The sequence below is a fragment of the Nylanderia fulva genome, unplaced genomic scaffold (assembly GCF_048542155.1).
Source record: "Nylanderia fulva isolate GAGA-0341 unplaced genomic scaffold, ASM4854215v1 Scaffold599, whole genome shotgun sequence".
Classification (NCBI taxonomy): Eukaryota; Metazoa; Arthropoda; class Insecta; order Hymenoptera; family Formicidae; genus Nylanderia; species Nylanderia fulva.
The window spans coordinates 39,878-61,967 of NW_028190697.1; the positions used below are offsets into that span (position 1 = coordinate 39,878).

A 22,090-nucleotide genomic window follows, 5' to 3' on the forward strand; every position below is an offset into this window, starting at 1 on the left:
TATTTCAGAGGTAATTCTTGTAATTTGTACATTTTTTTATTATATCTCAATATCCTCTGTCACATAATGTATACCATTTTAGCAAAAAACGTATTTTATAAATATAAAATAAATTTTATAAATAAAACCTATTAAAAATATAGTGTAAGAAATACACAAAAATAAATAGATTAAAAAGATACAAAACGGACAAAACAGATTACAGCATATTAGATACGTAATCTTCAAATTAATTTCTTCAATTATTTAATTTATTCTTTCTACTGATTTAATTTGTAAAATGATTTATTTTTTGTTTATAGTAATTAAAAGTAATTCAATTTTTCGATCTTTTAATTAACGGTAGCACATTGTCTTAAGAATTTTATTACATTATTATTTAAAAAAATATAACATATCATATACTATAATATATAATATAATTATATATAACATATATAATATAATTTAAAAAAATAATATATTAGAAAAATTAGGTATGTTGTATTTATCTTGCATATTAATTTACTTTACTTTTATATTGAAAATAGCTTAAATTTAAATCTTTTATTTTATTATCGTATTTTATTTTACTTAACTATTTTTTCTATTGCTCAATAATAAATTTGACAAACTCTACCGTTATATATACACATATATGTATAAACATATATATATATATGTTTATTTGGAATGTAAACATTAAATAATATACTGATAAGAATTCTTAATTTTCAACTGTCAAAAATTAAGAGACCGAATATTTTTCGACTAATACTGGCTAATTAATGTTCATTTATTAATCACACAACGTTTCGACCACAGTGTTTCGACCATATAATTTTGGTCCTTCGCATACTTGACAGTAACATTTGAAAAGGCCGAAAATTATATGAAACGTTGTGTGATTAATTAAATAAATATTAATTAGCCTATATATATATCGGTCAAAAAATGTTCTGTCATTAAATAATTTTTTTTTAGATTTAAATAATAAAAATACAACATAAACATAACTTGGTTTATTTATTATAATGTGTATTCCTCAATATATTATATTTAATTGCATTTTTAAATATAAAAATATATATGATATATATTTGTGATAAAAACAAACAGATTTGATATTTTTCTATCGGTTCTTTTTTATAAACAGCATTAAAATCACAATAAAATCTTTATAAAAATAAAAACATGCCAGGTGACATATATAAGCACAGTCGACATTGTTTGTATATATGCTTTCGAAAAAATTGTTCTACATAATATTAAAAAAAAAACTTAATCTATACATACACACACATAAGTACATTAATGTTTATTAATTGCATATAGAATACACTTATAGAATTATGCAATATACATATTGGAATCAAAATTTGAAAAGAGGGAGAGAAGAGAGAGTATAAATTAAATTACGAATTAAAATTGAATATTATATATTTTCTTTTTCTGATTAAAGTATAAAAAGAAGTGACATATATATACTCATGCTTTAAAAATTGTATACTTAAAAAAATTTATTAATTTGAAAAATGACTTGTGCAATCACATTGTTTACTATAATCAAAGTTTGCTGTATGTTATCTAAATAAAATTAAATGGAAGAACTGTGGCGTCATCTTATCTGCATATAAATAATAAAAATATGTATTATCTTTATATCTGCATATTACAAGTAGATAAAAAAAAGTACTACCTTTACTATATTATTTATCTACAATAATTTTCAGATAATTTTGATTCAGAATCATAGCACTTAAGAATACTTAAAGTAGACAGTAAAGCGATAAAAATTTATAAATAAAGATATGTATACATATATTGTTGTATATTTTCATAATTTATACTTCTTGTATAACTGTGTTTACATAAGCAGTCTTAAATATTATTATCTAAACAATTATTTAAATAAATAGTCATATAATTATATCTTTTATCTAGATACACTTAAAACAAAATCATCTTTATCCTATCTAAGATTAATTTACATACTTTTATCTCATCTTTATCCAGCTATTTTTAAATTAATCTTGACACAACACTAAGTATCATTATCAAAAATTTATTACAATATTTTATGGTCGTATTTTAGATGGCCCTATGCGAAGAAAAGATATGAAAGTCTTACGGAGAAAGAAAAGAAAGAAAACCTAAACTTTGTTATAATAGGCATAAATTCTGTGACACAATTGCGAAGTTATTTGTCTCAAATTCTCTTTTATGATTATTTTTACAATAATAGATCAAATCGAAATTACTTCGATAACTCATTTACTAATGTATTGAAATTAACAACTAATGTAAAAAAATTCAGTGGTAATATCGATAAATATGTACATTCTTTGCCTGAAAATCTATTTTTTCCTGATCGTCCACATGAGCCTATAAATGTGCTGAAATATATGTTTTATATTGAGGAGATTAAATACTTGTTAACACAATTTCCACAGTAGGATTTTCATATATATTATAATGCTACTATTATTACAATTTAATGTATTTAATCATTAGTTAATACTTCAATATACATTTTTTAGGAATCGCAAATCAATCGAAAGTTATTGCAATATAGAAATGTCTCACTATGAAAAGCTATCTTCGATACGAAATGAGTTGGACAGATATAGAGACGAAGCTGAAATAAAACAGCTTTTAGAAAAAATTGTACTTTCATAGCACAACAAATTCAACCTCGAAAAGATGTATGTTACACGAATGTAAGTGCATCATTGGATACAATCGCACAAAAGGTACGGAATCGTCTCAGGGAGAAGCATCCGAACCATTCGATATTCTCCACGTCTGAAGAAACTTTTTCTTATTGGAAAACCAACAATATCAAAGATAATCATTGGAATGAAACAGAAAGTACGCAGATTATGGATACACTTCAGGAATATATATTTAGCACTTTAAACTTTCGAGTATGTAGCTCCATATCCGAAGATATCAAATGTTTATGTATAGATTATGTAAGTTATTAAACATTATAATATATATAATTATGAGCCATATATGTATACGTTATATGTTGTTTTTAATATTGTCTCGCTTTGATTAATTTATTCTGTATTATACCTGGCACAGGTTTTACAAAGTAAAGTTGGTTCAGATATCATTTTATATACAATACTTCATAGCGTGGCTAGAAGACTTGGTCTACGTTGCGATGCAGTGATACTTAAATTTCAACGACGCTGTATATTTTGGAAACCAGAGTTGTAAGTATAGATATATTAGATTCGACATTATCATCATTTCTCGATAATCTTTCTTTTTTATTATACGCATATGGTACATATATAATTTTTTATTATAAAAATTTTCATATGATTAAGGTAATATTTTATTTGTTTACAGCGTCACGAATAATTTAGAAAATGCAAGATGTTTTTACATAAAACACGGGTATTTCCCGAATTGTCTTCATGATTTTCTACCAACTTACAAGCGTTATAAAACACATCCCGTCACCGCAATAAAAACTGCACAGGTTGAAACTTATTTATTACATCTATTAATTTTAAGTTATTAATATGCTTGTAAATTGAAAAGCAATTAATAAATTACATTATATGTGTATAGAAAGAAGAGAAATGTACATCTTTCATTTTTTAATTTATAATTAAATCCATGTTTACATTTAATCTTTATTCATGTTTAATTAACTTTTTTAGATGAAGCACATAATAGAAATTTTAGTTAGAAAATTTATAAGAGAACATAAAATAAACAATTTGGAATTAGTCGAAGTGAATTGTATAATGTAAAAACATACGCGCATTAACATAATCGCATATTAGTATATAACATGCACCATTGTAAAAATAAAGAGCTTTGTGAGATATTTTCAGATAACAATTATGTATAATTTACAATTTTCTATACTTTTACGTGTTTTAAGTGTTTATTGAGGCATTTATTCACAAAAAATCAATCAAAGCAAAAATTTTACAGTTTCTGTCTTATTTTAATTAGTAGAACATATAAATGAAAACATGAAATATGCTGTAGAAATTATCATAATATATAATCCTACAGATCAATCTACAGATTCGGACCAACATAATAACTTTAAATTAATAATAGAATGTTATTGACATATACATATATACATACATGTTCGACAATTAAGAATCAACGATGAATAAAATATAGCTATTATCTTTCTGCGATATTTATTGTATTAATTAATATAAATAATAATGTAAGAAAATTTTGTGACAGCAACAATTTGAATTGGTGCAAAAGAATTAATAAATAAAAAAATAAAAAAATTAACTAATTTGATAACTTTTTTTAACACTTTCAATATATGCGAAATATGACGTAATAAATTTCTTATCTATTAATATCTATTATTTTAAAACTTATATAATCGATAGTGTGTTGCAAATGTATAAATAGGTATGTTAATAGAAGACATTAATTTTTATATTTCAAATATACATAATTCTTTTGTATTGAAGAAGACGATAAAAGCTTATAAATGATATTAGATTTTGTATGAACTTAGCATAATTTCAGATTTTGCAAATTCATCTCAATTTTGAAATCTCAATTTTAATTCCTCAGTTTCCAATTCAGCGACTTTTGGACCGATATATTTTGCTTTTCTACATCTATGTAAAGAGATAAAAAAAAACATAAGATTAAAAACTCGCATTGAGATTTATTCACAAACATCTGCGTTGAGTTCGCATAGTCTGTTCATTTTGAGTTTGTATTTAATCCATGAAGTTTTATATTTTTATTAAGTTTAAATTGATAAAATATATACATCCCATATATAGGCGCGAATATAACTACATACAATTGTAGAATATTCTTATCTAAACTATTTGTACATGCATCATTTATTAAATATTTGTATGGTAAGTCGGAAATTTTATTTTAGCTGAGAATTTTATCTGTAAATAATTAAAAAATGCAAAATGTAAATCTCTCTCTTTCCCTTTTTCTCTTATTGAGAACATTTCATAATGCACAGCACTGGAGTTGTAAATTGTAAAATATGAATACATAAAAGTTAATAAAATTTAAAAAAATAAATAACTTAAAATAAAATTATTTTAATTAAGCTTAAATAATAAATAATACAAATACATGGAAATTAGTAAGATTTGAAATAACTGATAAATTTGGAAAAATATATTATTTTAATTAAGCTTAAATAAAGAACAATAAATAAATAAATAGTGATAATAAAGAATAATTAATATAATAAATTATTTACCACGTTTTATCTTTCAAGCGCATAGAAAGAAATGGTAAATTTGCTAGTTATAAATTACATTTTCTGCGCATGCCGTGACAAATTCTTATACCTGTATCTTAGTGAAAACAAGCAATAAGACTTTAAAATTTGGGGTCACATTTCATAATAAAGAACAGACCGTCTGTAGTGTGGAAACGTCTCTCGTATAAATCAAACACACATCTGAGCTCTTTGTAATCGGCAGACTCATTTCGTGTACTGCGAAAAGCAAGGAATTAATTACGCGAATAGTATATTGCAATCACTTTAATTTATAATCCTTTCTTGCGTTTTGTTTCTCATAATGTCTGATTATAAGATAACGAGCTTACCAGAGGGGATAATAACCATCATTCTCGGCTATAATGTTATCACTATGGAGGATATCATCAACTTTCGATGCGTGTGCAAGAAATTTCGTTATGCAGCAACCATATATAACAAGTTCTTGGAAAAAAAGTTATCTCAAAGGTAATTCTTGTGGTTTGTAAATCTTTTTGTTATTTCTTAATGTTGTAATTGTCTTAATAATTTCTGTCGCATAATGTATATATCACTTTTGCGAAAAACGTATATATTGTAAATATATAATAAATACAAAATATTAGAAAAATTAGGTATGTTGCATTTATGTTGCATATTAAATTATTCGCTTTCATTTTTTCTATTGCTCAATAATTTTAACAAACTCTACCCGTTATATATATACATATATAATATACATATACATACATATATATATATATATATATATATATATGGAATGTAAACGTTAAATATAACATACTAATAAGAATTTTTAATTTTCGGCTGTCATAAATTAAAAGAACAAATATTTTTCAACCGACATTTGTCAATTGATGTTTATTTAATTAATCACACAATGTTTTGACCACAGTGTTTCGATCATATAATTTTGGGGTCCTTCGCACACTTAACAGTAACACTTGAGAAAAACAAAAATTATATGAAACGTTGTGTGATTAATTAAATAAATATTAATTAGCCTATATATATATATATATATATCGGTCGAAAAATATTCATCATTAAATAATTTTTTGGGGATTTAATTATTAAAAATACAACATAAAAGTAACTTGACTTATTTATTATAATGTGTATTCTACAATATATTTAATTGCATTTTTAGATATAAAAATTATATATATGATATATATTCGTGATACAAGCAAACAGATTTGATATTTTTCTAACGGTTATTTTTCATAAATAGCATTGAAATCACAATAAAAAGTAAAAACATGCCAAGTGACATATAAGCACAGTCAACATTTTGTAAATATGCTTTCGAAAAAGTTGTTTTACAAAATATTAAAAAAAAACTTAATCTATACACAGAACTGTGGCGTCATCTTATCTGCAAATAGATAATAAAAATATGTATTATCTTTGTATCTGCATCTTACAAATAGATAAAAAAAAAGTACTACCTTTACTATATTATTTATTGAAACTAATTTTCAGATAATTTTGATTTAAAATCATTGCACATTCGAATACTTAAAATAAACAATAAAGCGATAAAAATATGAATATATATATTGTTGTATCTTTTTCATAACTTATATTTCTTGTATAACTGTGTTTACATAAGCAGTCTTAAATATTATTATCTAAACAATTATCAAAATAAATCGTTATATAATTGTATCTTTTATCTAGATATACTTGAAACAAAATCATCTTCATTCAATCTAAGATGAATTTACATACTTTATCTCATCTTTATCCAGCTCATTTTAAATTAATCTTGACACAACACTAAGTATCATTATCAAAAATTTATTACAATATTTTATGGTCGTATTTTAGATGGCCCTATGCGAAGAAAAGATATGAAAGTCTTACGGAAAAAGAAAAAGAAGAAAACCTAAACTTTGTTATAATAGGCATAAATTCTGTGACACAATTGCGAAGTTATTTGTCTCAAATTCTCTTTTATGATTATTTTTACAATAATAGATCAAATCGAAATCACTTTGATGACTCAATTCATAATGTATTGGAACTCGAAAATAATGTAAGGGAATTCAGTGGTAATATCGATAAATATGTACATTCTTTACCTGCATATCGATTTTTTTTTATCCTCGACATGAGCCTATAGATGTGCTGAAATATATGTTTTATATTGAGGAGATTAAATGCTTGTTAACACAATTTCCACAGTAGGATTTTCATATATATTATAATGCAACTATTATTACAATTTAATGTATTTAATCATTAGTTAATGCTTCAATATACATTTTTTAGGGATCGCAAATCAATCGAAAGTTTTTGCAATATAGAAATGTCTCACTATGCGAAGCTATCCTCGATAGGAAATGAGTTGGACAGATATATAAAGAAACCTGAAAGAGAACAACTTTTGGAAGAAACATGTACTTTCGTGGCAAAGTATATTCAAGTTCGAGAAGATGTATGTTACACGAATGTAAGTGCATCATTGGATACAATCGCACAAGAGGTACTGAATCGTCTCAGGGAGAAGCATCCGAACCATTCGATATTCTCCACGTCTGATGAAACTTTTTCTCATTGGAAAACTAACAATATCGAAGATAATCATTGGGACGAAACAGAAAGTACGCAGATTATGGATACACTTCAAGAATATATATTTGGCACTTTAAACTTTCGAGTATGTAACTTCGTACCCAAAGATATCAAATGTTTGTGTATAGATTATGTAAGTTATTAAAGATTATAATACATATAATTATGGGCCATATATGTATATGTTATATGTTGTTTTTAATATTCTCTCGCTTTGATTAATTTGTCCTGTATTATACCTGGCACAGGTTTTACAAAGTAAATATGGTCAAGATATCATTGTATATACAATATTTCATAGCGTGGCTAGAAAACTTGGTCTACGTTGCGATCTAATAGATCTTTGGTTTCGCTGCTGTATATCTTGGAAACCAGAATTGTAAGTATAGATATATATTAGAATCGACATTATCATTATTTCTCGATCATCTTTCTTTTTTTTATTATACGCATACATATATAATGTTTTATTATAAAAATTTTCATATAATTAAGGTAATATTTTAATTGTTTACAGCGTCACGAATAATTTAGAAAATTCAAGATGTTTTTACATAAAAGACGAGAATTTCCCGAACTGTCTTGATGATTTTCTACCATTTTACAAGCGTTATAAAACACATTGCGTCACAATAAGAACTGGACAGGTTGAAATTTATTTATTACTTTTATTAATTTTAAGTTATTAATATGCTTGTAGATTGACAAGCAATTAATAAATTACATTATATGTGTATAAAAAGAAGAGAAATATACATCTCTCATTTTTTAATTTATAATTAGATCCTTGTTTACATTTAATCTTTATTTATGTTTAATTAACTTTTTTAGATGTTCTACATGATAAGAACTTTAGTTGGAAGGTTTATAAGGGGACATAAAATAATCAAATTGGGATTAGTCAAAGTGCATTGTAATGTGCTAATAACACACCCGCACTAACATAATCACATGTTAGTATATAATATAAACAATTGTAAAAATAAAGAACTTTGTGAGGGTCTTGCAGATAACAGTTATGTATAATTTACCATTTTTTATAACGTAAAATATGCCGTAGTAATTATCATTATATATAATTGATTTACAGATCAATTTACAGATAGTTGAGCCAACATAATGAACGGATGTTTTTGACATATACTATATACATATATTTTCGACTTTTATATTATAGATATAAATATTATGCCCTATTTTTGTATGCAATGTCAAGTGAAAATCAACGCGATGAATGAAATATATTTATTATTCTCTCTGCTATAATTATTGTATTAATTAATATAAACGATAAAGTAAGAAAAATTGTGTGTGTGTGTGTGTGTGTGTGATTGAACAATTTGAATTAGTGCAGTAGAATTTATAAATTTTAAAATTTAGAAATATTAATTAGTTTATTAACTTTTTTTAACACTCTATAAGTATATGCAACATATAACGTAATATAAATTTACCATCTATTAATATCTATTATCTTGAAACTGTTAATGTATTGCACTTGTATATAAGTATAAACAGGTATGTTATATAATAAAACTTATACATAATGCTCCAAGTGTGCGCCCATATTATTTTATATCAGAAAATATATTAAAAAGGGATAATTGTACGAAGACTTATACCATAATTTTTTATATATCTTAAAATATGAAAAAACACATTATTGAGAAACACGCATGCCTAGAGAAGGAACAGCAAATTTACTCCAAACTTTGGTACAGAACACATTTAGGGTCATTTAGAATCGCAAGATTTGCGACAAGTTTAACAAGATAATTAATTCTTTTAAATTAATGATATTTATTTCAACTTTATAATATCTCTGCACCTCCCCAAATGCTACCAAAGGAGTAAGTAAAAAACTGATAAAAATGAATATTACTATTTAGGTTTTTTTTAGATATTAATATAAACTTTTGAAAAATAAATGAACAAATATACTTAATGAATAATAAAGTTAGTCTCGAAATAAACAAGGATATGCGAGCCGAACGCGAAGGTTTGTGCGTTAGATAAGAAAAATTAATGTTTCCCCTATGTCTTATAATTGTGCACGAGGCACGAAATTTGCTTAGCATAGTGCTAACAATAAGACTATTTAGGAATAAATCTCAACTTGGTTCTCAATTTTAGAATCTCTATTTTAATTCCTAAGTTCCCGATTCAGCGACTTTTGGACCGATATATTTTGCTTTTCTACATCTTTGTAGGGAGATCAAAAGAAAACATAAGAATTAAAATCTCGAATTGAGATTTATTCACAAACATCCGCGTTGAGTTCGCATAGTCTGTTCATTCTAAATTTGCTTTTAATCCATGGAGTTTTTATATTCTTATAAAGTTTAGATTTCTAGAATATATACATCCCGTATATACGCGCGAATAAAACTACATACAATTGTAGAATATTCTTATGTAAACTATTTGTACATGCATCATTTATTAAATATTTGTATAGTAAGTCGGAAATTTTATTTTAGCTGAGAATTTTAACTGTAAAGATTTGAAAAATGCAAAATGTAAATCTCTCTCTTTCCCTTTCTCTCTTATCGAGAAAATTTCATAATGCACAGCACTAGAGTTGTAAATTGTAAAATATGAATACATGAAAGTTGGTAAAATTTAATAAAATAATTGATAACTTGAAATAAAATTTTTTTAATTAAGCTTAAATAATACATAATATAAATACATAAAAATTAGTAAAATTTAAAATAACTAATACATTTGTAGAAATATATTATTTTAATTAAACATAAATAGAGAACAATAAATAAATAAATAATAATAACAAAGAATAAATAATAAATAAATTATTTATCACGTTCTATCTTTCAAGTGCATAGGAGAAAATGGTAATTTTTGCTAGTTCTAAATTTCATTTTCTGCGCATGCCGTGACAAATTTTTATATTTGTATCTCATTGTTAGTGGGAAGAAGCAATAATACTTTAGAATTTAAGGTCAAATTTCATATAAAGAACAGACCGTCTGTAGTGTAAAAACGTCTCTCGTGGACATCAATCACACATTTGTGCTCTTGTAATCGGCAGATTCATTTCGTGTACCTTAAAAAGAAGGAATTAATTACGCGAATAGTATATTGCAATCACTTTAATTTATATTCTTTTCTTGTATTTTGTTATTCATAATGTCTGATTATAAGATAACGTGCTTACCAGAGGAGATAATAACCATCATTCTCGGCTGTAATGTTATCACTATGGAGGATATCATCAACTTTCGATGCGTGTGCCAGCAATTTCGTTATGCAGCAACCACATATAACAAGTTCTTGGAAAAAAAGTTATTTCAGAGGTAATTCTTGTGATTTGTAAATCTTTTTGTTATTTTGTCTCATTAACGCCTGTCGCACAATGTATATCACTTCTGCGAAGAACGTATATTATAAATATATAATAAATACAAAATATTAGAAAAATTAGGTATGTTGCATTTATGTTGCATATTAAATTATTCGCTTTCATTTTTTCTATTGCTCAATAATTTTAACATACTCTACCGTTATATATAAACATATATAATATACATATACATATATATATATGGAATATAAACGTTAAATATAATATACTGATAAAAAAGGATTCTTAATTTTCGGCTGTCATAAATTAAAAGACCAAATATTTTTCAACCGACATTTTTCAATTGATGTTTGTTTATTTAATTAATCACACAACGTTTCGACCACGGTGTTTGGACGATATAATTTTGGTCTTTCGCACACTTAACAGTAACACTTGAGAAAGCCATAAATTATATGAAACGTTGTGTAATTAATTAATAAAATATTAATTAGCCTACATGTATATCGGTCGAAATATATTCAGTCATTAAATAATTTTTTTTTAGATTTAATTATTAAAAATACAACATAAAAGTAACTTGGTTTATTTATTATGTGTATTCTTCAATATATTTAATTGCATTTTTAAATATAAAAATTATATATATGATATATATTCGTGATAGAAACAAACAGATTTGATATTTTTCTATCGGTTCTTTTTCATAAATAGCTTTGAAATCACAATAAAATCTTTATAAAATTGAAAACATGCCAAGTGACATATATAAGCACAATCAACATTGTTTGTAAATATGCTTTCGAAAAAATTGTTCTACAAAATATTAAAAAAAAACTTAATCTATACATACATACGCACACATTAATGTTTATTAATTGATATAAAATACACTTATAGAATTATGCAATATACATATTGGAATCAAAATTTGGAAAGTATAAATTAAATTACAAATTAAAATTGACTATTATATATTTTCTTTTTCTGATTAAAGTATAAAAAGAAGTGACATATATATACTCATGCTTTGAGAATTGTATACTTAAAAAAATTTATTAATTTGAAAAATGACTTGTGCAATCACATTGTTTACTATCATCAAAGTTTGCTGTATGTTATCTAAATAAAATTAAATGGAAGAACTGTGGCGTCATCTTATCTGCATATAGATAATAAAAATATGTATTATCTTTATATCTGCATATTACGAGTAGATAAAAAAAAGTACTACCTTTACTATATTATTTATCTACAATAATTTTCAGATAATTTTGATTTAGAATCATAGCACTTAAGAATACTTAAAGTAGACAGTAAAGCGATAAAAATTTATAACTAAAAATATGAATACATATATCGTATTGTTGTACCTTTTTCATAATTTATATTTCTTGTATAACTGTGTTTATACATAAGCAGTCTTAAATATTATTATCTAAACAATTATGTAAATAAATCGTCATATAATTGTATCTTTTATCTAGATATACTTGAAACAAAATCATCTTCATTCAATCTAAGATGAATTTACATACTTTATCTCATCTTTATCCAGCTAATTTTAAATTAATCTTGACACAACACTTAGTATCATTTTCAAAAATTTATTAGAATATTTTATGGTCGTATTTTAGATGGCCCTATGCGAAGAAAAGATATGAAAATCTTACGGAGGAAGAAAAAAAAGAAAACCTAAACTTTGTTATAATAGGCATTAATTCTGCAATACAATTGCGAAATTATTTATCTCACATTCTTTTTTATGATTATTATTTCAACAATAAATCAAATCAAAATTACTTCGAGAACTCAATTCATACTGTATTGGAATTCAATGATAAGGTAAAGAAATTCAGTGGTAATATCGATGAATATGTAAATCGTTTAAATCAACATGATCCTGAACGTGAGCCTACACATGAGCCTATAAATGCGCTGAAATATACGTTTTATATTGAGGAGATTAAATGTTTGTTAACACCATTTCAACAGTAAGATCTTCATATATATTATAACGCTACTATTATTACAAGTTAATGTATTTATTCATTAGTTAATAATTCAATATATATAAATTTTTTAGAAGAATTGATCGCAAATCAATTGAAAGATATTGCAATATAAAAATGTCTCACTATGAAAAGCTATCCTCGATACGAAATGAGTTGGACAGATATAGAGATAAACTAGAAAAAGAACAACTTTTGGAAGAAACGTGTACTTTCATGTCAAAATATATTCAAGTTCGAGAAGATGTATGTTACACGAATGTAAGTGCATCATTGGATACAATCGCACAAGAGATACTGAATCGTCTCAGAGAGAAGCATCCGAACCATTCGATATTCTCCACGTCTGAAGAAACTTTTTCCTATTGGAAAACCAACAATATCGAAGATAATCATTGGGACGAAACAGAAAGTACGCAGATTATGGATACACTCCAGGAATATATATTTGGCACCTTGAACATTCAAGCACGTATCTCCTCACCCGAAGATACCAAATGGTTTTGTATAGATTATGTAAGTTATTATAGATTATAATATATATAATTATGGGCCATATATGTATACGTTATATGTTGTTTTTAATATTCTCTCGCTTTGATTGATTTGTTCTGTATTATACTTGACACAGGTTTTACAAAGTAAAGTTGGTGAAGATATCATTGTATATACAATATTTCATAGCGTGGCTAGAAGACTTGGTCTACGTTGCGATCTAATAGATGTTGACACTCAAATCTGTATATTTTGGAAATCAAAATTGTAAGTATAGATATATATTAGATTCGACATTATCATAATTTCCCGATAATCTTTCTTTTTTTATTATACGCATACATATATATTTTTTTATTATAAAAATTTTCATATGATTAAGGTAATATTTTATTTGTTTACAGCGTCACGAATAATTTAGAAAATGCAAGATGTTTTTACATAGAAGACGAAAATTTCCCGAATTGTCTTCATGATTATCTACAAGATTACGAGTCTTGTGGAACACATTATAACAACATCAAAATAGGAACTGAAGAGGTTGAAACTTATTTATTACTTCTATTAATTTTAAGTTATTAATATGCTTGTAAATTGACAAGCAATTAATAAATTACAATATATGTGTATAGAAAGAAGAGAAATGTACATCTCTCATTCCTTAATTTATAATTAGATCCTTGTTTACATTTAATCTTTATTCATGTTTAAAAAACTTTTTTAGATGGATTTTTACATAATAAAAACTTGTGTTGGAATGTTTATAAAGGACCATAAAATAAATGATTTGATGTTAATCGAAGTGAATTTGAATGTGTGAAAAACATACGCGCACTAACATAATCGCATATTAGTATATAACATATACCAGTGTAAAAATAAAGAGCATTGTGAGATATTTTCAGATACCAATTATGTATAATTTACAATTTTCTATAATTTTACGTATTTTATTGTTTTTTGAAGCATATATTCACAAAAAGTCAATGAAAGTAAAAATTTTACAGTTTCTGTCTTATTTTAAATAGTAAAACACATAAATGAAAAAGTAAAATATGCTGTAGAAATTGTCATAATATATAATCCTACAGATTAATCTACAGATTCGGACTAACATAATAGATAATAGGATGTTATTGACATATACATATATACATACATGTTCGACAATTGAGAATCAACGATGAATAAAATATAGCTATTATCTTTCTGCGATATTTATTGTATTAATTAATATAAATAATAAAGTAAGAAAATTTTGTGACTGCTACAATTTGAATTGGTGCAAAAGAATTAATAAATAAAAAAATAAAAATAAAAATAAAAAAATTAACTAATTTGATAACTTTTTTTAACACTATCAATATATGCGAAATATGACGTAATAAATTTCACATCTATTATTATCTATTATTTTGAAACTTATATAATCGATAGTGTGTTGCATTTGTATAAGTATAAATAGGTACGTTAATAAAAGACAATAATTTTTATATTTTCAAATATACATAATTCTTTTGTATTGAAGGAGACGATAAAAGCTTATAAATGATATTAGATTTTGTATGATATTAGCATAATTTCAGATTTTGCAAATTCATCTCAATTTTAGAATCTCAATTTTAATTCCTCAGTTTCCGATTCAGCGACTTTTGGACCGATATATTTTGCTTTTCTACATCTTTGTAAAGAGATCAAAAAGAAACATAGAAATTAAAATTACGAATTGAGATTTATTCACAAACATCTGCATAGTCTGTTCATTTTGAGTTTGTATTTAATCCATGAAATTTTATATTCTTATAAAGTTTAGATTACTAAAATATATACACCCCATATATACGCGCGAATAAAACTACATAAAATTGTAGAATATTCTTATATAGACTACTTGTACATGCATCATTTATTAAATATTCGTATTGTAAGTCGGAAATTTTATTTTAGCTGAGAATTTTATCTGTAAAGATTTGAAAAATGCAAAATGTAAATCTTTCTCTTTTCCTTTCTCTCTTATCGAGAACATTTCATAATGCACAGCACTGGAGTTGTAAATTGTAAAATTTAAATACATAAAAGTTGGTAAAATTTAATAAAATAATTGATAACTTGAAATAAAATTATTTTAATTAAGCTTAAATAATAAATAATACAAATACATGGAAATTAGTAAGATTTCAAATAACTGATAAATTTGAAAAAATATATTATTTTAATTAAACTTAAATAAAGAACAATAAATAAATAAATAGTAATAATGAAGAATAATTAATAAATAAATTATTTACCACGTTCTATCTTTCAAGTGCATAGAAAAAAGTGGTAATTTTTGCTAGTTCTTAATTACATTTTCTGCGCATGCCTTGACAAATCGTTATACCTGTATCTAGATGAAAACAACAATAAGGCTTTAAAATTTGAGGTCAAAATTAATAATAAAGAATAGAACGTCTGCAGTGTGAAAACATCTCTCATGTAGATCAAACACACATATTTATGCTCTTTGTAATCGGCACATTTCGTGTATTGCGAAAAGCAAGGATAATTCATTACGCGAATAGTATTTTGCAATCACTTTAATTTATATTCCTTCCTTGTGTTTTGTTTCTTATAATGTCTGACTGTAAAATAACGCGCTTACCAGAGGAGATAATAGCCATCATTCTCAGCTATAATGTTATCACTATTGAAGATATCATCAACTTTCGATGCGTGTACAAGCAATTTCGTTATGCAGCAGCTACATATAACAAGTTCTTGGAAAAAAAGTTATTTCAGAGGTAATTCTTGTGATTTGTAAATTTTTTTATTTTATCTCAATATCCTTTGTCACATAATGTATATCACTTCAGCAAAGAATGTCTTTTATAAATATAAAATAAATAAAACCTATTAAGAATATAGTGTTAAAAAAAACAAAAACTTCAACAATATACATAAAAACAGATAGAAAACAATAGATTAAAAAGATACAAAACGGACACAACAGCGTATTAGATACGTAATTTTCAAAATAATTTCTTCAATTATTCAATTTATTCTTTCTACTGATTCAATTAGTAAAATGATTTAATTATTGTTTATAGTAATTAAAAGTAATCCAATTTTTTAGATTTTTTAGTTCACGTTAGCACATTGTCTTAAGAATTTTATTACATTATTATTTAAAAAAATATAATATAATATGTACAATAATATATAATATAATTTTATATAACATATATAGTACAATTTAAAAAAATAATATATTAGAAATATTAGATATGTTGTATTTATCTTGCATATTAAATTACTTTACTTTTATATTGAATCGCTTAAATTTAAATCTTTTATTTTATTATCGTATTTTATTTTACTTAATAATTTTTTCATTGCTCAATAATGAATTTGGCAATTTCCACCGTTATATATATACATATATGTATAAACATATATATATACATATATATATATATATATATGTTTATTTGGAATGTAAACATTAAATAATATACTGATAAGAATTCTTAATTTTCGGCTGTCAAAAATCAAAAGACCAAATATTTTTCGACTAATATTGACTAATTGATGTTCATTTATTAATCACAAAACGTTTCGACCACAGTGTTTAGACCATATAATTTTGATCCTTCGCATACTTGACGGTACACCTGAGAAGGATAACAATTTTATGAAATGTTGTGGGATTAATTAAATAAATATTAATTGACCTGTATTGGTCAAAAAATATTTAGCCATTAAATATATTTTTTAAGATTTAAATATTAAAAATACAATTTAAAAGTAACATTGCTTATTTATTTTAATGTGTATTTCTCAATATATTAGATTGTACTTTAAAAATAAAGATTATAAATATATGATATATATTCGTGCTTAAAACAAACAAAATTGATATTTTTCTATCGGTTCTTTTTTATAAATAGCATTGAAATCACAATAAAATCTTCATAAAAGTAAAAACGTACCAAGTGACATATATAAGCACAGTCGGCATTCTATGTAAATATGCTTCCGAAAAAATTGTTCTACAAAATATTTTATAAAAACTTACATTTGATGTTTATTTAATTAATCACACAATGTTTCGACCACGGTGTTTCGACCATTTAATTTTGGTCTTTCGCACACTTAACAGTAACACTTGAGAAGGCTAAAAATTATATGAAACGTTGTGTGATTAATTAAATAAATATTAATTAGTTTATATATATAACGGTCGAAAAATATTCAGTCATTAAATAATTTTTTTTTAGATTTAATTATTAAAAATACAACATAAAAGTAACTTTGCTTATTTATTTTAATGTGTATTCTTCAATATATTTAATTGCATTTTTAAATATAAAAATTATATAAATGATATATATTCGTGATAGAAGCAAACACATTTGATATTTTTCTATCGGTTCTTTTTTATAAATAGCATTGATATCACAATAAAAACTTTATAAAAGTAAAAACGTGCCAAGATTAAAAATACAACATAAAAGTAACTTTGCTTATTTATTTTAATGTGTATTCTTCAATATATTTAATTGCATTTTTAAATATAAAAATTATATAAATGATATATATTCGTGATAGAAGCAAACACATTTGATATTTTTCTATCGGTTCTTTTTTATAAATAGCATTGATATCACAATAAAAACTTTATAAAAGTAAAAACGTGCCAAGTAACATATATAAGCACAGTCGACATTGTATGTAAATATGCTTTCAAAAAAATTGTTCTACAAAATATTTAAAAAGAAACTTAATATATACATACATACACATACGAACATTAATGTTTATTCATTGCATATAGAATACACTTATAGAATTACGCAATATACATGTTAGAATCTTTGAAAATATAGTTTTAATGTATGTTTGATGACATGTAGATCAAAAATAAATATTAAACCACTGTTATTCAGTATAAATTATAAATTTATAGTATAAATTAAATAACAAATTAAAATAGAATAATATATACTTTAGTTTTTTTATTAAAATATAAAAAGAAGTGATATTTTGACTGATACTTTGAATATTGTATACAGTGAAAAATTTATAATTTGAAAAGATAATACAAATATGTATTATCTCTATATCTGCATTAAAAAAAAGTATTATTTTTACTATCTAATTTATGTAGAATAATTTTCAGATAATTTTGGTTTAGAGTCATAGCGCATAAAAATACTTGATGTAGACAGTAAAGCGATAAATATTTATAAATAAAAATATGAATATACGTATAATGTTGCATCTCTTTTATAATTTACATATTTTGTATAACTGTGTTTTACATAAGCAGTATTAAAAATTATTTAGATAAATCTTCATATAATTTTATCTTTCATTAGATATACTTTCAAACATACTTAAAACAAAATTATCTAAGACAAATTTACATATTTTTATCTCGTTTTTATCTAGCTAATTTTAAATTAATCTTAACACAACATTGTATCATTATCAAAAATTTATTACAGTATTTTATGGTCGTGTTTTAGATGGCCTATTACAAAAAGAAGATATGAAAATCTTAATACAACAAAGGGTGAAGGAAATATAAACTTTGTTACAAAGGGCATAAATTCTGCGATACAATTGCGAAATTATTTGTCTCAAATTCTTTTTTACGATTATTTTTACAATAATAGATCAAACAAAAATTATTTCAATGACTCAATCAATAATATATTGAAATTCGATAATGTAAGAAAATTCTCGGGTAACATCAATGTATATGTAAAGCGTTTGTATAAAAATATACTTTTTCTTGAGCCTACAGATAAGTATATAGACGAACTAAAATATATGTTTTATATTGAGGAGATTAAATGCTTGTTAACACAATTTCCACAGTAAGATCTTTATTTATATCATAGTGCTACTATTATTACAATTTAATGTATTTATTCATTAGTTAATACTTCAATACATGAATTTTTTAGCAGAATCGATCGCAATTCATTCGAAAGATATTGCAATATAGAAAAGTCTCACTATGTGAAGTTATCCTCGATAGGAAATGATTTGGACAGATATAGAGAGAAACCTGAAAGAGAACAGCTTTTGGAAGTAACTTGTACTTTCGTGGTACAACAAATTCAACTTCGAAAAAATGTATGTTACACGAATATAAGTGCATCATTGGATACAATCGCACAAGAGGTACTGATATTTCTTAGAGAGAAGCATCCCAACCATTCGATATTCTCCACGTCTGAAGAAACGTTTTCCTATTGGAAAACCAACAGTATCGAAGATAATCATTGGGATGAAACAGAAAGTACGCAGATTATGGATACACTTCAGGAATATATATTTGGCATTTTGAACTTTCGACCATGTAGCTACTCACGTAAAGTAGATCTCAAAAGTTTATGTATAGATTATGTAAGTTATAATACATTATAATATCTATATAATTATGGGCATATACGTACATGTTATATGTTGTTTTTAATATTCTCTCGCCTTGATTAATTTATTCTGTATTATACCTGACGCAGGTTTTACAAAGTAAATATGGTCAACATATCATTGTATTTACAATATTTAGTAGCGTGGCTAGAAGACTTGGTCTACGTTGCGACGTAATAGTTTTTCTGACTAAAATCTCTATATTTTGGAAACCAAAATAGTAAGTACAGATATATTAGATTCGACATTATTATAATTTTTCGGTAATTTTTCTTCTCTTATTATACGCATACATATATATATATATATATGTTTTATTATAAAAATTTTAATAATAATTAAGAAAATATTTTAATTGTTTACAGCGTCACAAATAATTTAAAAAATGCACGATGTTTGTACATGACACACGAGAAATTCCCGAATTGTCTTAGAAATTATCTATCAGCTAACACGTTATGTAGAGCACTCGCCATCACAATTACAACTACAGAGGTTGAAAATTACTTATTTATTACTTCTAATAATTTTAAGTTATTAATATATACTTGTAAATTTACAAAGAATCAATATATTACACTAAATATGTATAAGAAGAAGAGAAATGTGCAATCTCTCATTTTTTGATTTATAATTGGATCCTTGTTTACATTTATCTTTGTTCATGTTTAATTAATTTTTTTAGATGTCGTTGATGATAAGAAGTTTCGTTGGCGAGTTTATAATGGAACATGAAATAACCGCTTTGGGATTAGTCCAAGTGAAATTTAATGTGTAAAGAACATACGCGAACGAATATAATCGCATCTTAGTATATAATATATATCATTGTGAAAATAAATAGTTTTATGAGATTGTTTCCGATAAAAATTATGTATCATTTACAATTTTTTATAATTTAACGTGGTTAAGTGTTCATTGAGGCATTTATTCACAAAAAATTCAATTGAAATAAAACTTTTACAGTTTCTGTCTTATATTTCGTTTTAAATAATAGAATAAATAAATGAAAACGTAAAATATGCTGTAGAAATTATAATATATAATCCATCTACAGATCAATCTACAGATTCGGACCAACATAATAGATAATGGGATGTTATTGACATATACATACGAGTATATACATACATGTTTGACAATTGAAATTCAACGATAAATAAAATATATCTATTATCTTTCTGCGATATTTACTGTAGTAAATAATATAAATGATAAAGTAAGAAAATTTTGTGACTGCAACAAATTGAATTGGTGCAGAAGAATTAATAAATCTTAAAATAAAAAAATTAATTTGTTCGTTAACTTTTTTTAACACTTTAATTATATGCATAATATGACGTAACTAATTTGCATCTATTAATATCTATTATTTTGAAACTTTTATTATCGATAGTATGTTGCATTTGTATAAAAATAAACATTATATTTATATTTTGCACTAATTCCTTAATGTTTATATTTCAAAATATCGAAGATTTAAATAGGCGTATAAAGAATTAAAATAAATAATAAAAACTTATTAATGATATTATATTTTGAATGAAATTAGGATAATTGCAGATTTTGCAAATTCATGCAAGATACAAGCAAGATTTTGAAATTTTACTAATTCCAACAACTCAAATCTTCCTTTTATGCAGAGGATCTCTTCAATGGATGAGGCATTACTTTAAAAAATATAACGAACAACGTGCAACATGCGAAATCTGTGATAAAAATTTCATCCTATCATCTAGCGATACATGTATGAAATATCATATAATAGTAAAGCAAAAAGAAATTTATACATAATGTTTCAGGTGTGCGGCCTTCTTATTCTATATCAGAAAATATATTAAAATGAGATGATTGTACAAAGACTTATACCAAAATATTTTATATACCTGAAAATATAAAAAAAAAAAACATATAATTGAAACGCACGTGCTTAGAACAGCAAATATACTCCACACTTAAGTATAGAACACATTTAAGATCATTCAGAAAAGCAAGATTTGCGACAAGTTAAAC

At 24.4% G+C, this 22,090-nt stretch overlaps 4 protein-coding genes across 8 annotated transcripts in view; all 4 read left to right on the forward strand.

Annotated features, from left to right (window-relative positions):
• LOC114939334 (uncharacterized) overlaps window positions 1-4,220 on the forward strand; it is a 31,793-nt gene extending 27,573 nt beyond the window's left edge. For both annotated transcript variants that reach the window (XM_085487687.1, XM_085487690.1), the window contains 3 exons: window positions 3,070-3,203; window positions 3,343-3,475; window positions 3,660-4,220. In XM_085487687.1, the coding sequence (XP_085343813.1) occupies window positions 3,070-3,203; window positions 3,343-3,475; window positions 3,660-3,752 (360 nt within the window). In that variant the 3' untranslated portion in view covers window positions 3,753-4,220. The remainder of the gene's footprint in view (window positions 1-3,069; window positions 3,204-3,342; window positions 3,476-3,659) is intronic.
• A 1,425-nt stretch (window positions 4,221-5,645) lies between these two features.
• LOC114945042 (uncharacterized) lies at window positions 5,646-9,088 on the forward strand. Of its 2 annotated transcripts, none has more exons than XM_085487692.1 (7): window positions 5,646-5,710; window positions 7,076-7,431; window positions 7,520-7,955; window positions 8,071-8,201; window positions 8,340-8,469; window positions 8,654-8,837; window positions 8,913-9,088. In XM_085487692.1, exons 2-6 carry the CDS (start codon window positions 7,385-7,387, stop codon window positions 8,762-8,764), a joined length of 855 nt encoding a protein of 284 aa, XP_085343818.1. In that variant the 5' UTR covers window positions 5,646-5,710; window positions 7,076-7,384; the 3' UTR covers window positions 8,765-8,837; window positions 8,913-9,088. The 2 variants fall into 2 exon arrangements, with proteins under 2 accessions (XP_085343818.1, XP_085343817.1); XM_085487691.1 differs by having other exon boundaries at window positions 7,076-7,283.
• Window positions 9,089-10,780: 1,692 nt separating this feature from the next.
• On the forward strand, window positions 10,781-14,960 carry LOC114939324 (uncharacterized). Of its 2 annotated transcripts, XM_029313591.2 has the most exons (6): window positions 10,784-11,139; window positions 12,785-13,141; window positions 13,234-13,675; window positions 13,791-13,921; window positions 14,059-14,194; window positions 14,379-14,960. In XM_029313591.2, the coding sequence occupies exons 1-6, from the start codon at window positions 10,973-10,975 to the stop codon at window positions 14,472-14,474; spliced, it is 1,329 nt and encodes a 442-aa protein (XP_029169424.2). In that variant the 5' UTR covers window positions 10,784-10,972; the 3' UTR covers window positions 14,475-14,960. The 2 variants fall into 2 exon arrangements, with proteins under 2 accessions (XP_085343811.1, XP_029169424.2); XM_085487685.1 differs by lacking the exon at window positions 14,379-14,960 and having other exon boundaries at window positions 10,781-11,139; window positions 14,076-14,188.
• A 1,159-nt stretch (window positions 14,961-16,119) lies between these two features.
• Window positions 16,120-21,353, forward strand: LOC114939320 (uncharacterized). 2 transcript variants are annotated; one of them, XM_029313584.2, is made up of 6 exons: window positions 16,120-16,434; window positions 19,162-19,515; window positions 19,606-20,050; window positions 20,167-20,297; window positions 20,443-20,572; window positions 20,763-21,353. In XM_029313584.2, the coding sequence occupies exons 1-6, from the start codon at window positions 16,268-16,270 to the stop codon at window positions 20,853-20,855; spliced, it is 1,320 nt and encodes a 439-aa protein (XP_029169417.2). In that variant the 5' UTR covers window positions 16,120-16,267; the 3' UTR covers window positions 20,856-21,353. The 2 variants fall into 2 exon arrangements, with proteins under 2 accessions (XP_029169417.2, XP_029169418.2); XM_029313585.2 differs by having other exon boundaries at window positions 19,609-20,050.
• Window positions 21,354-22,090: the final 737 nt, after the last annotated feature.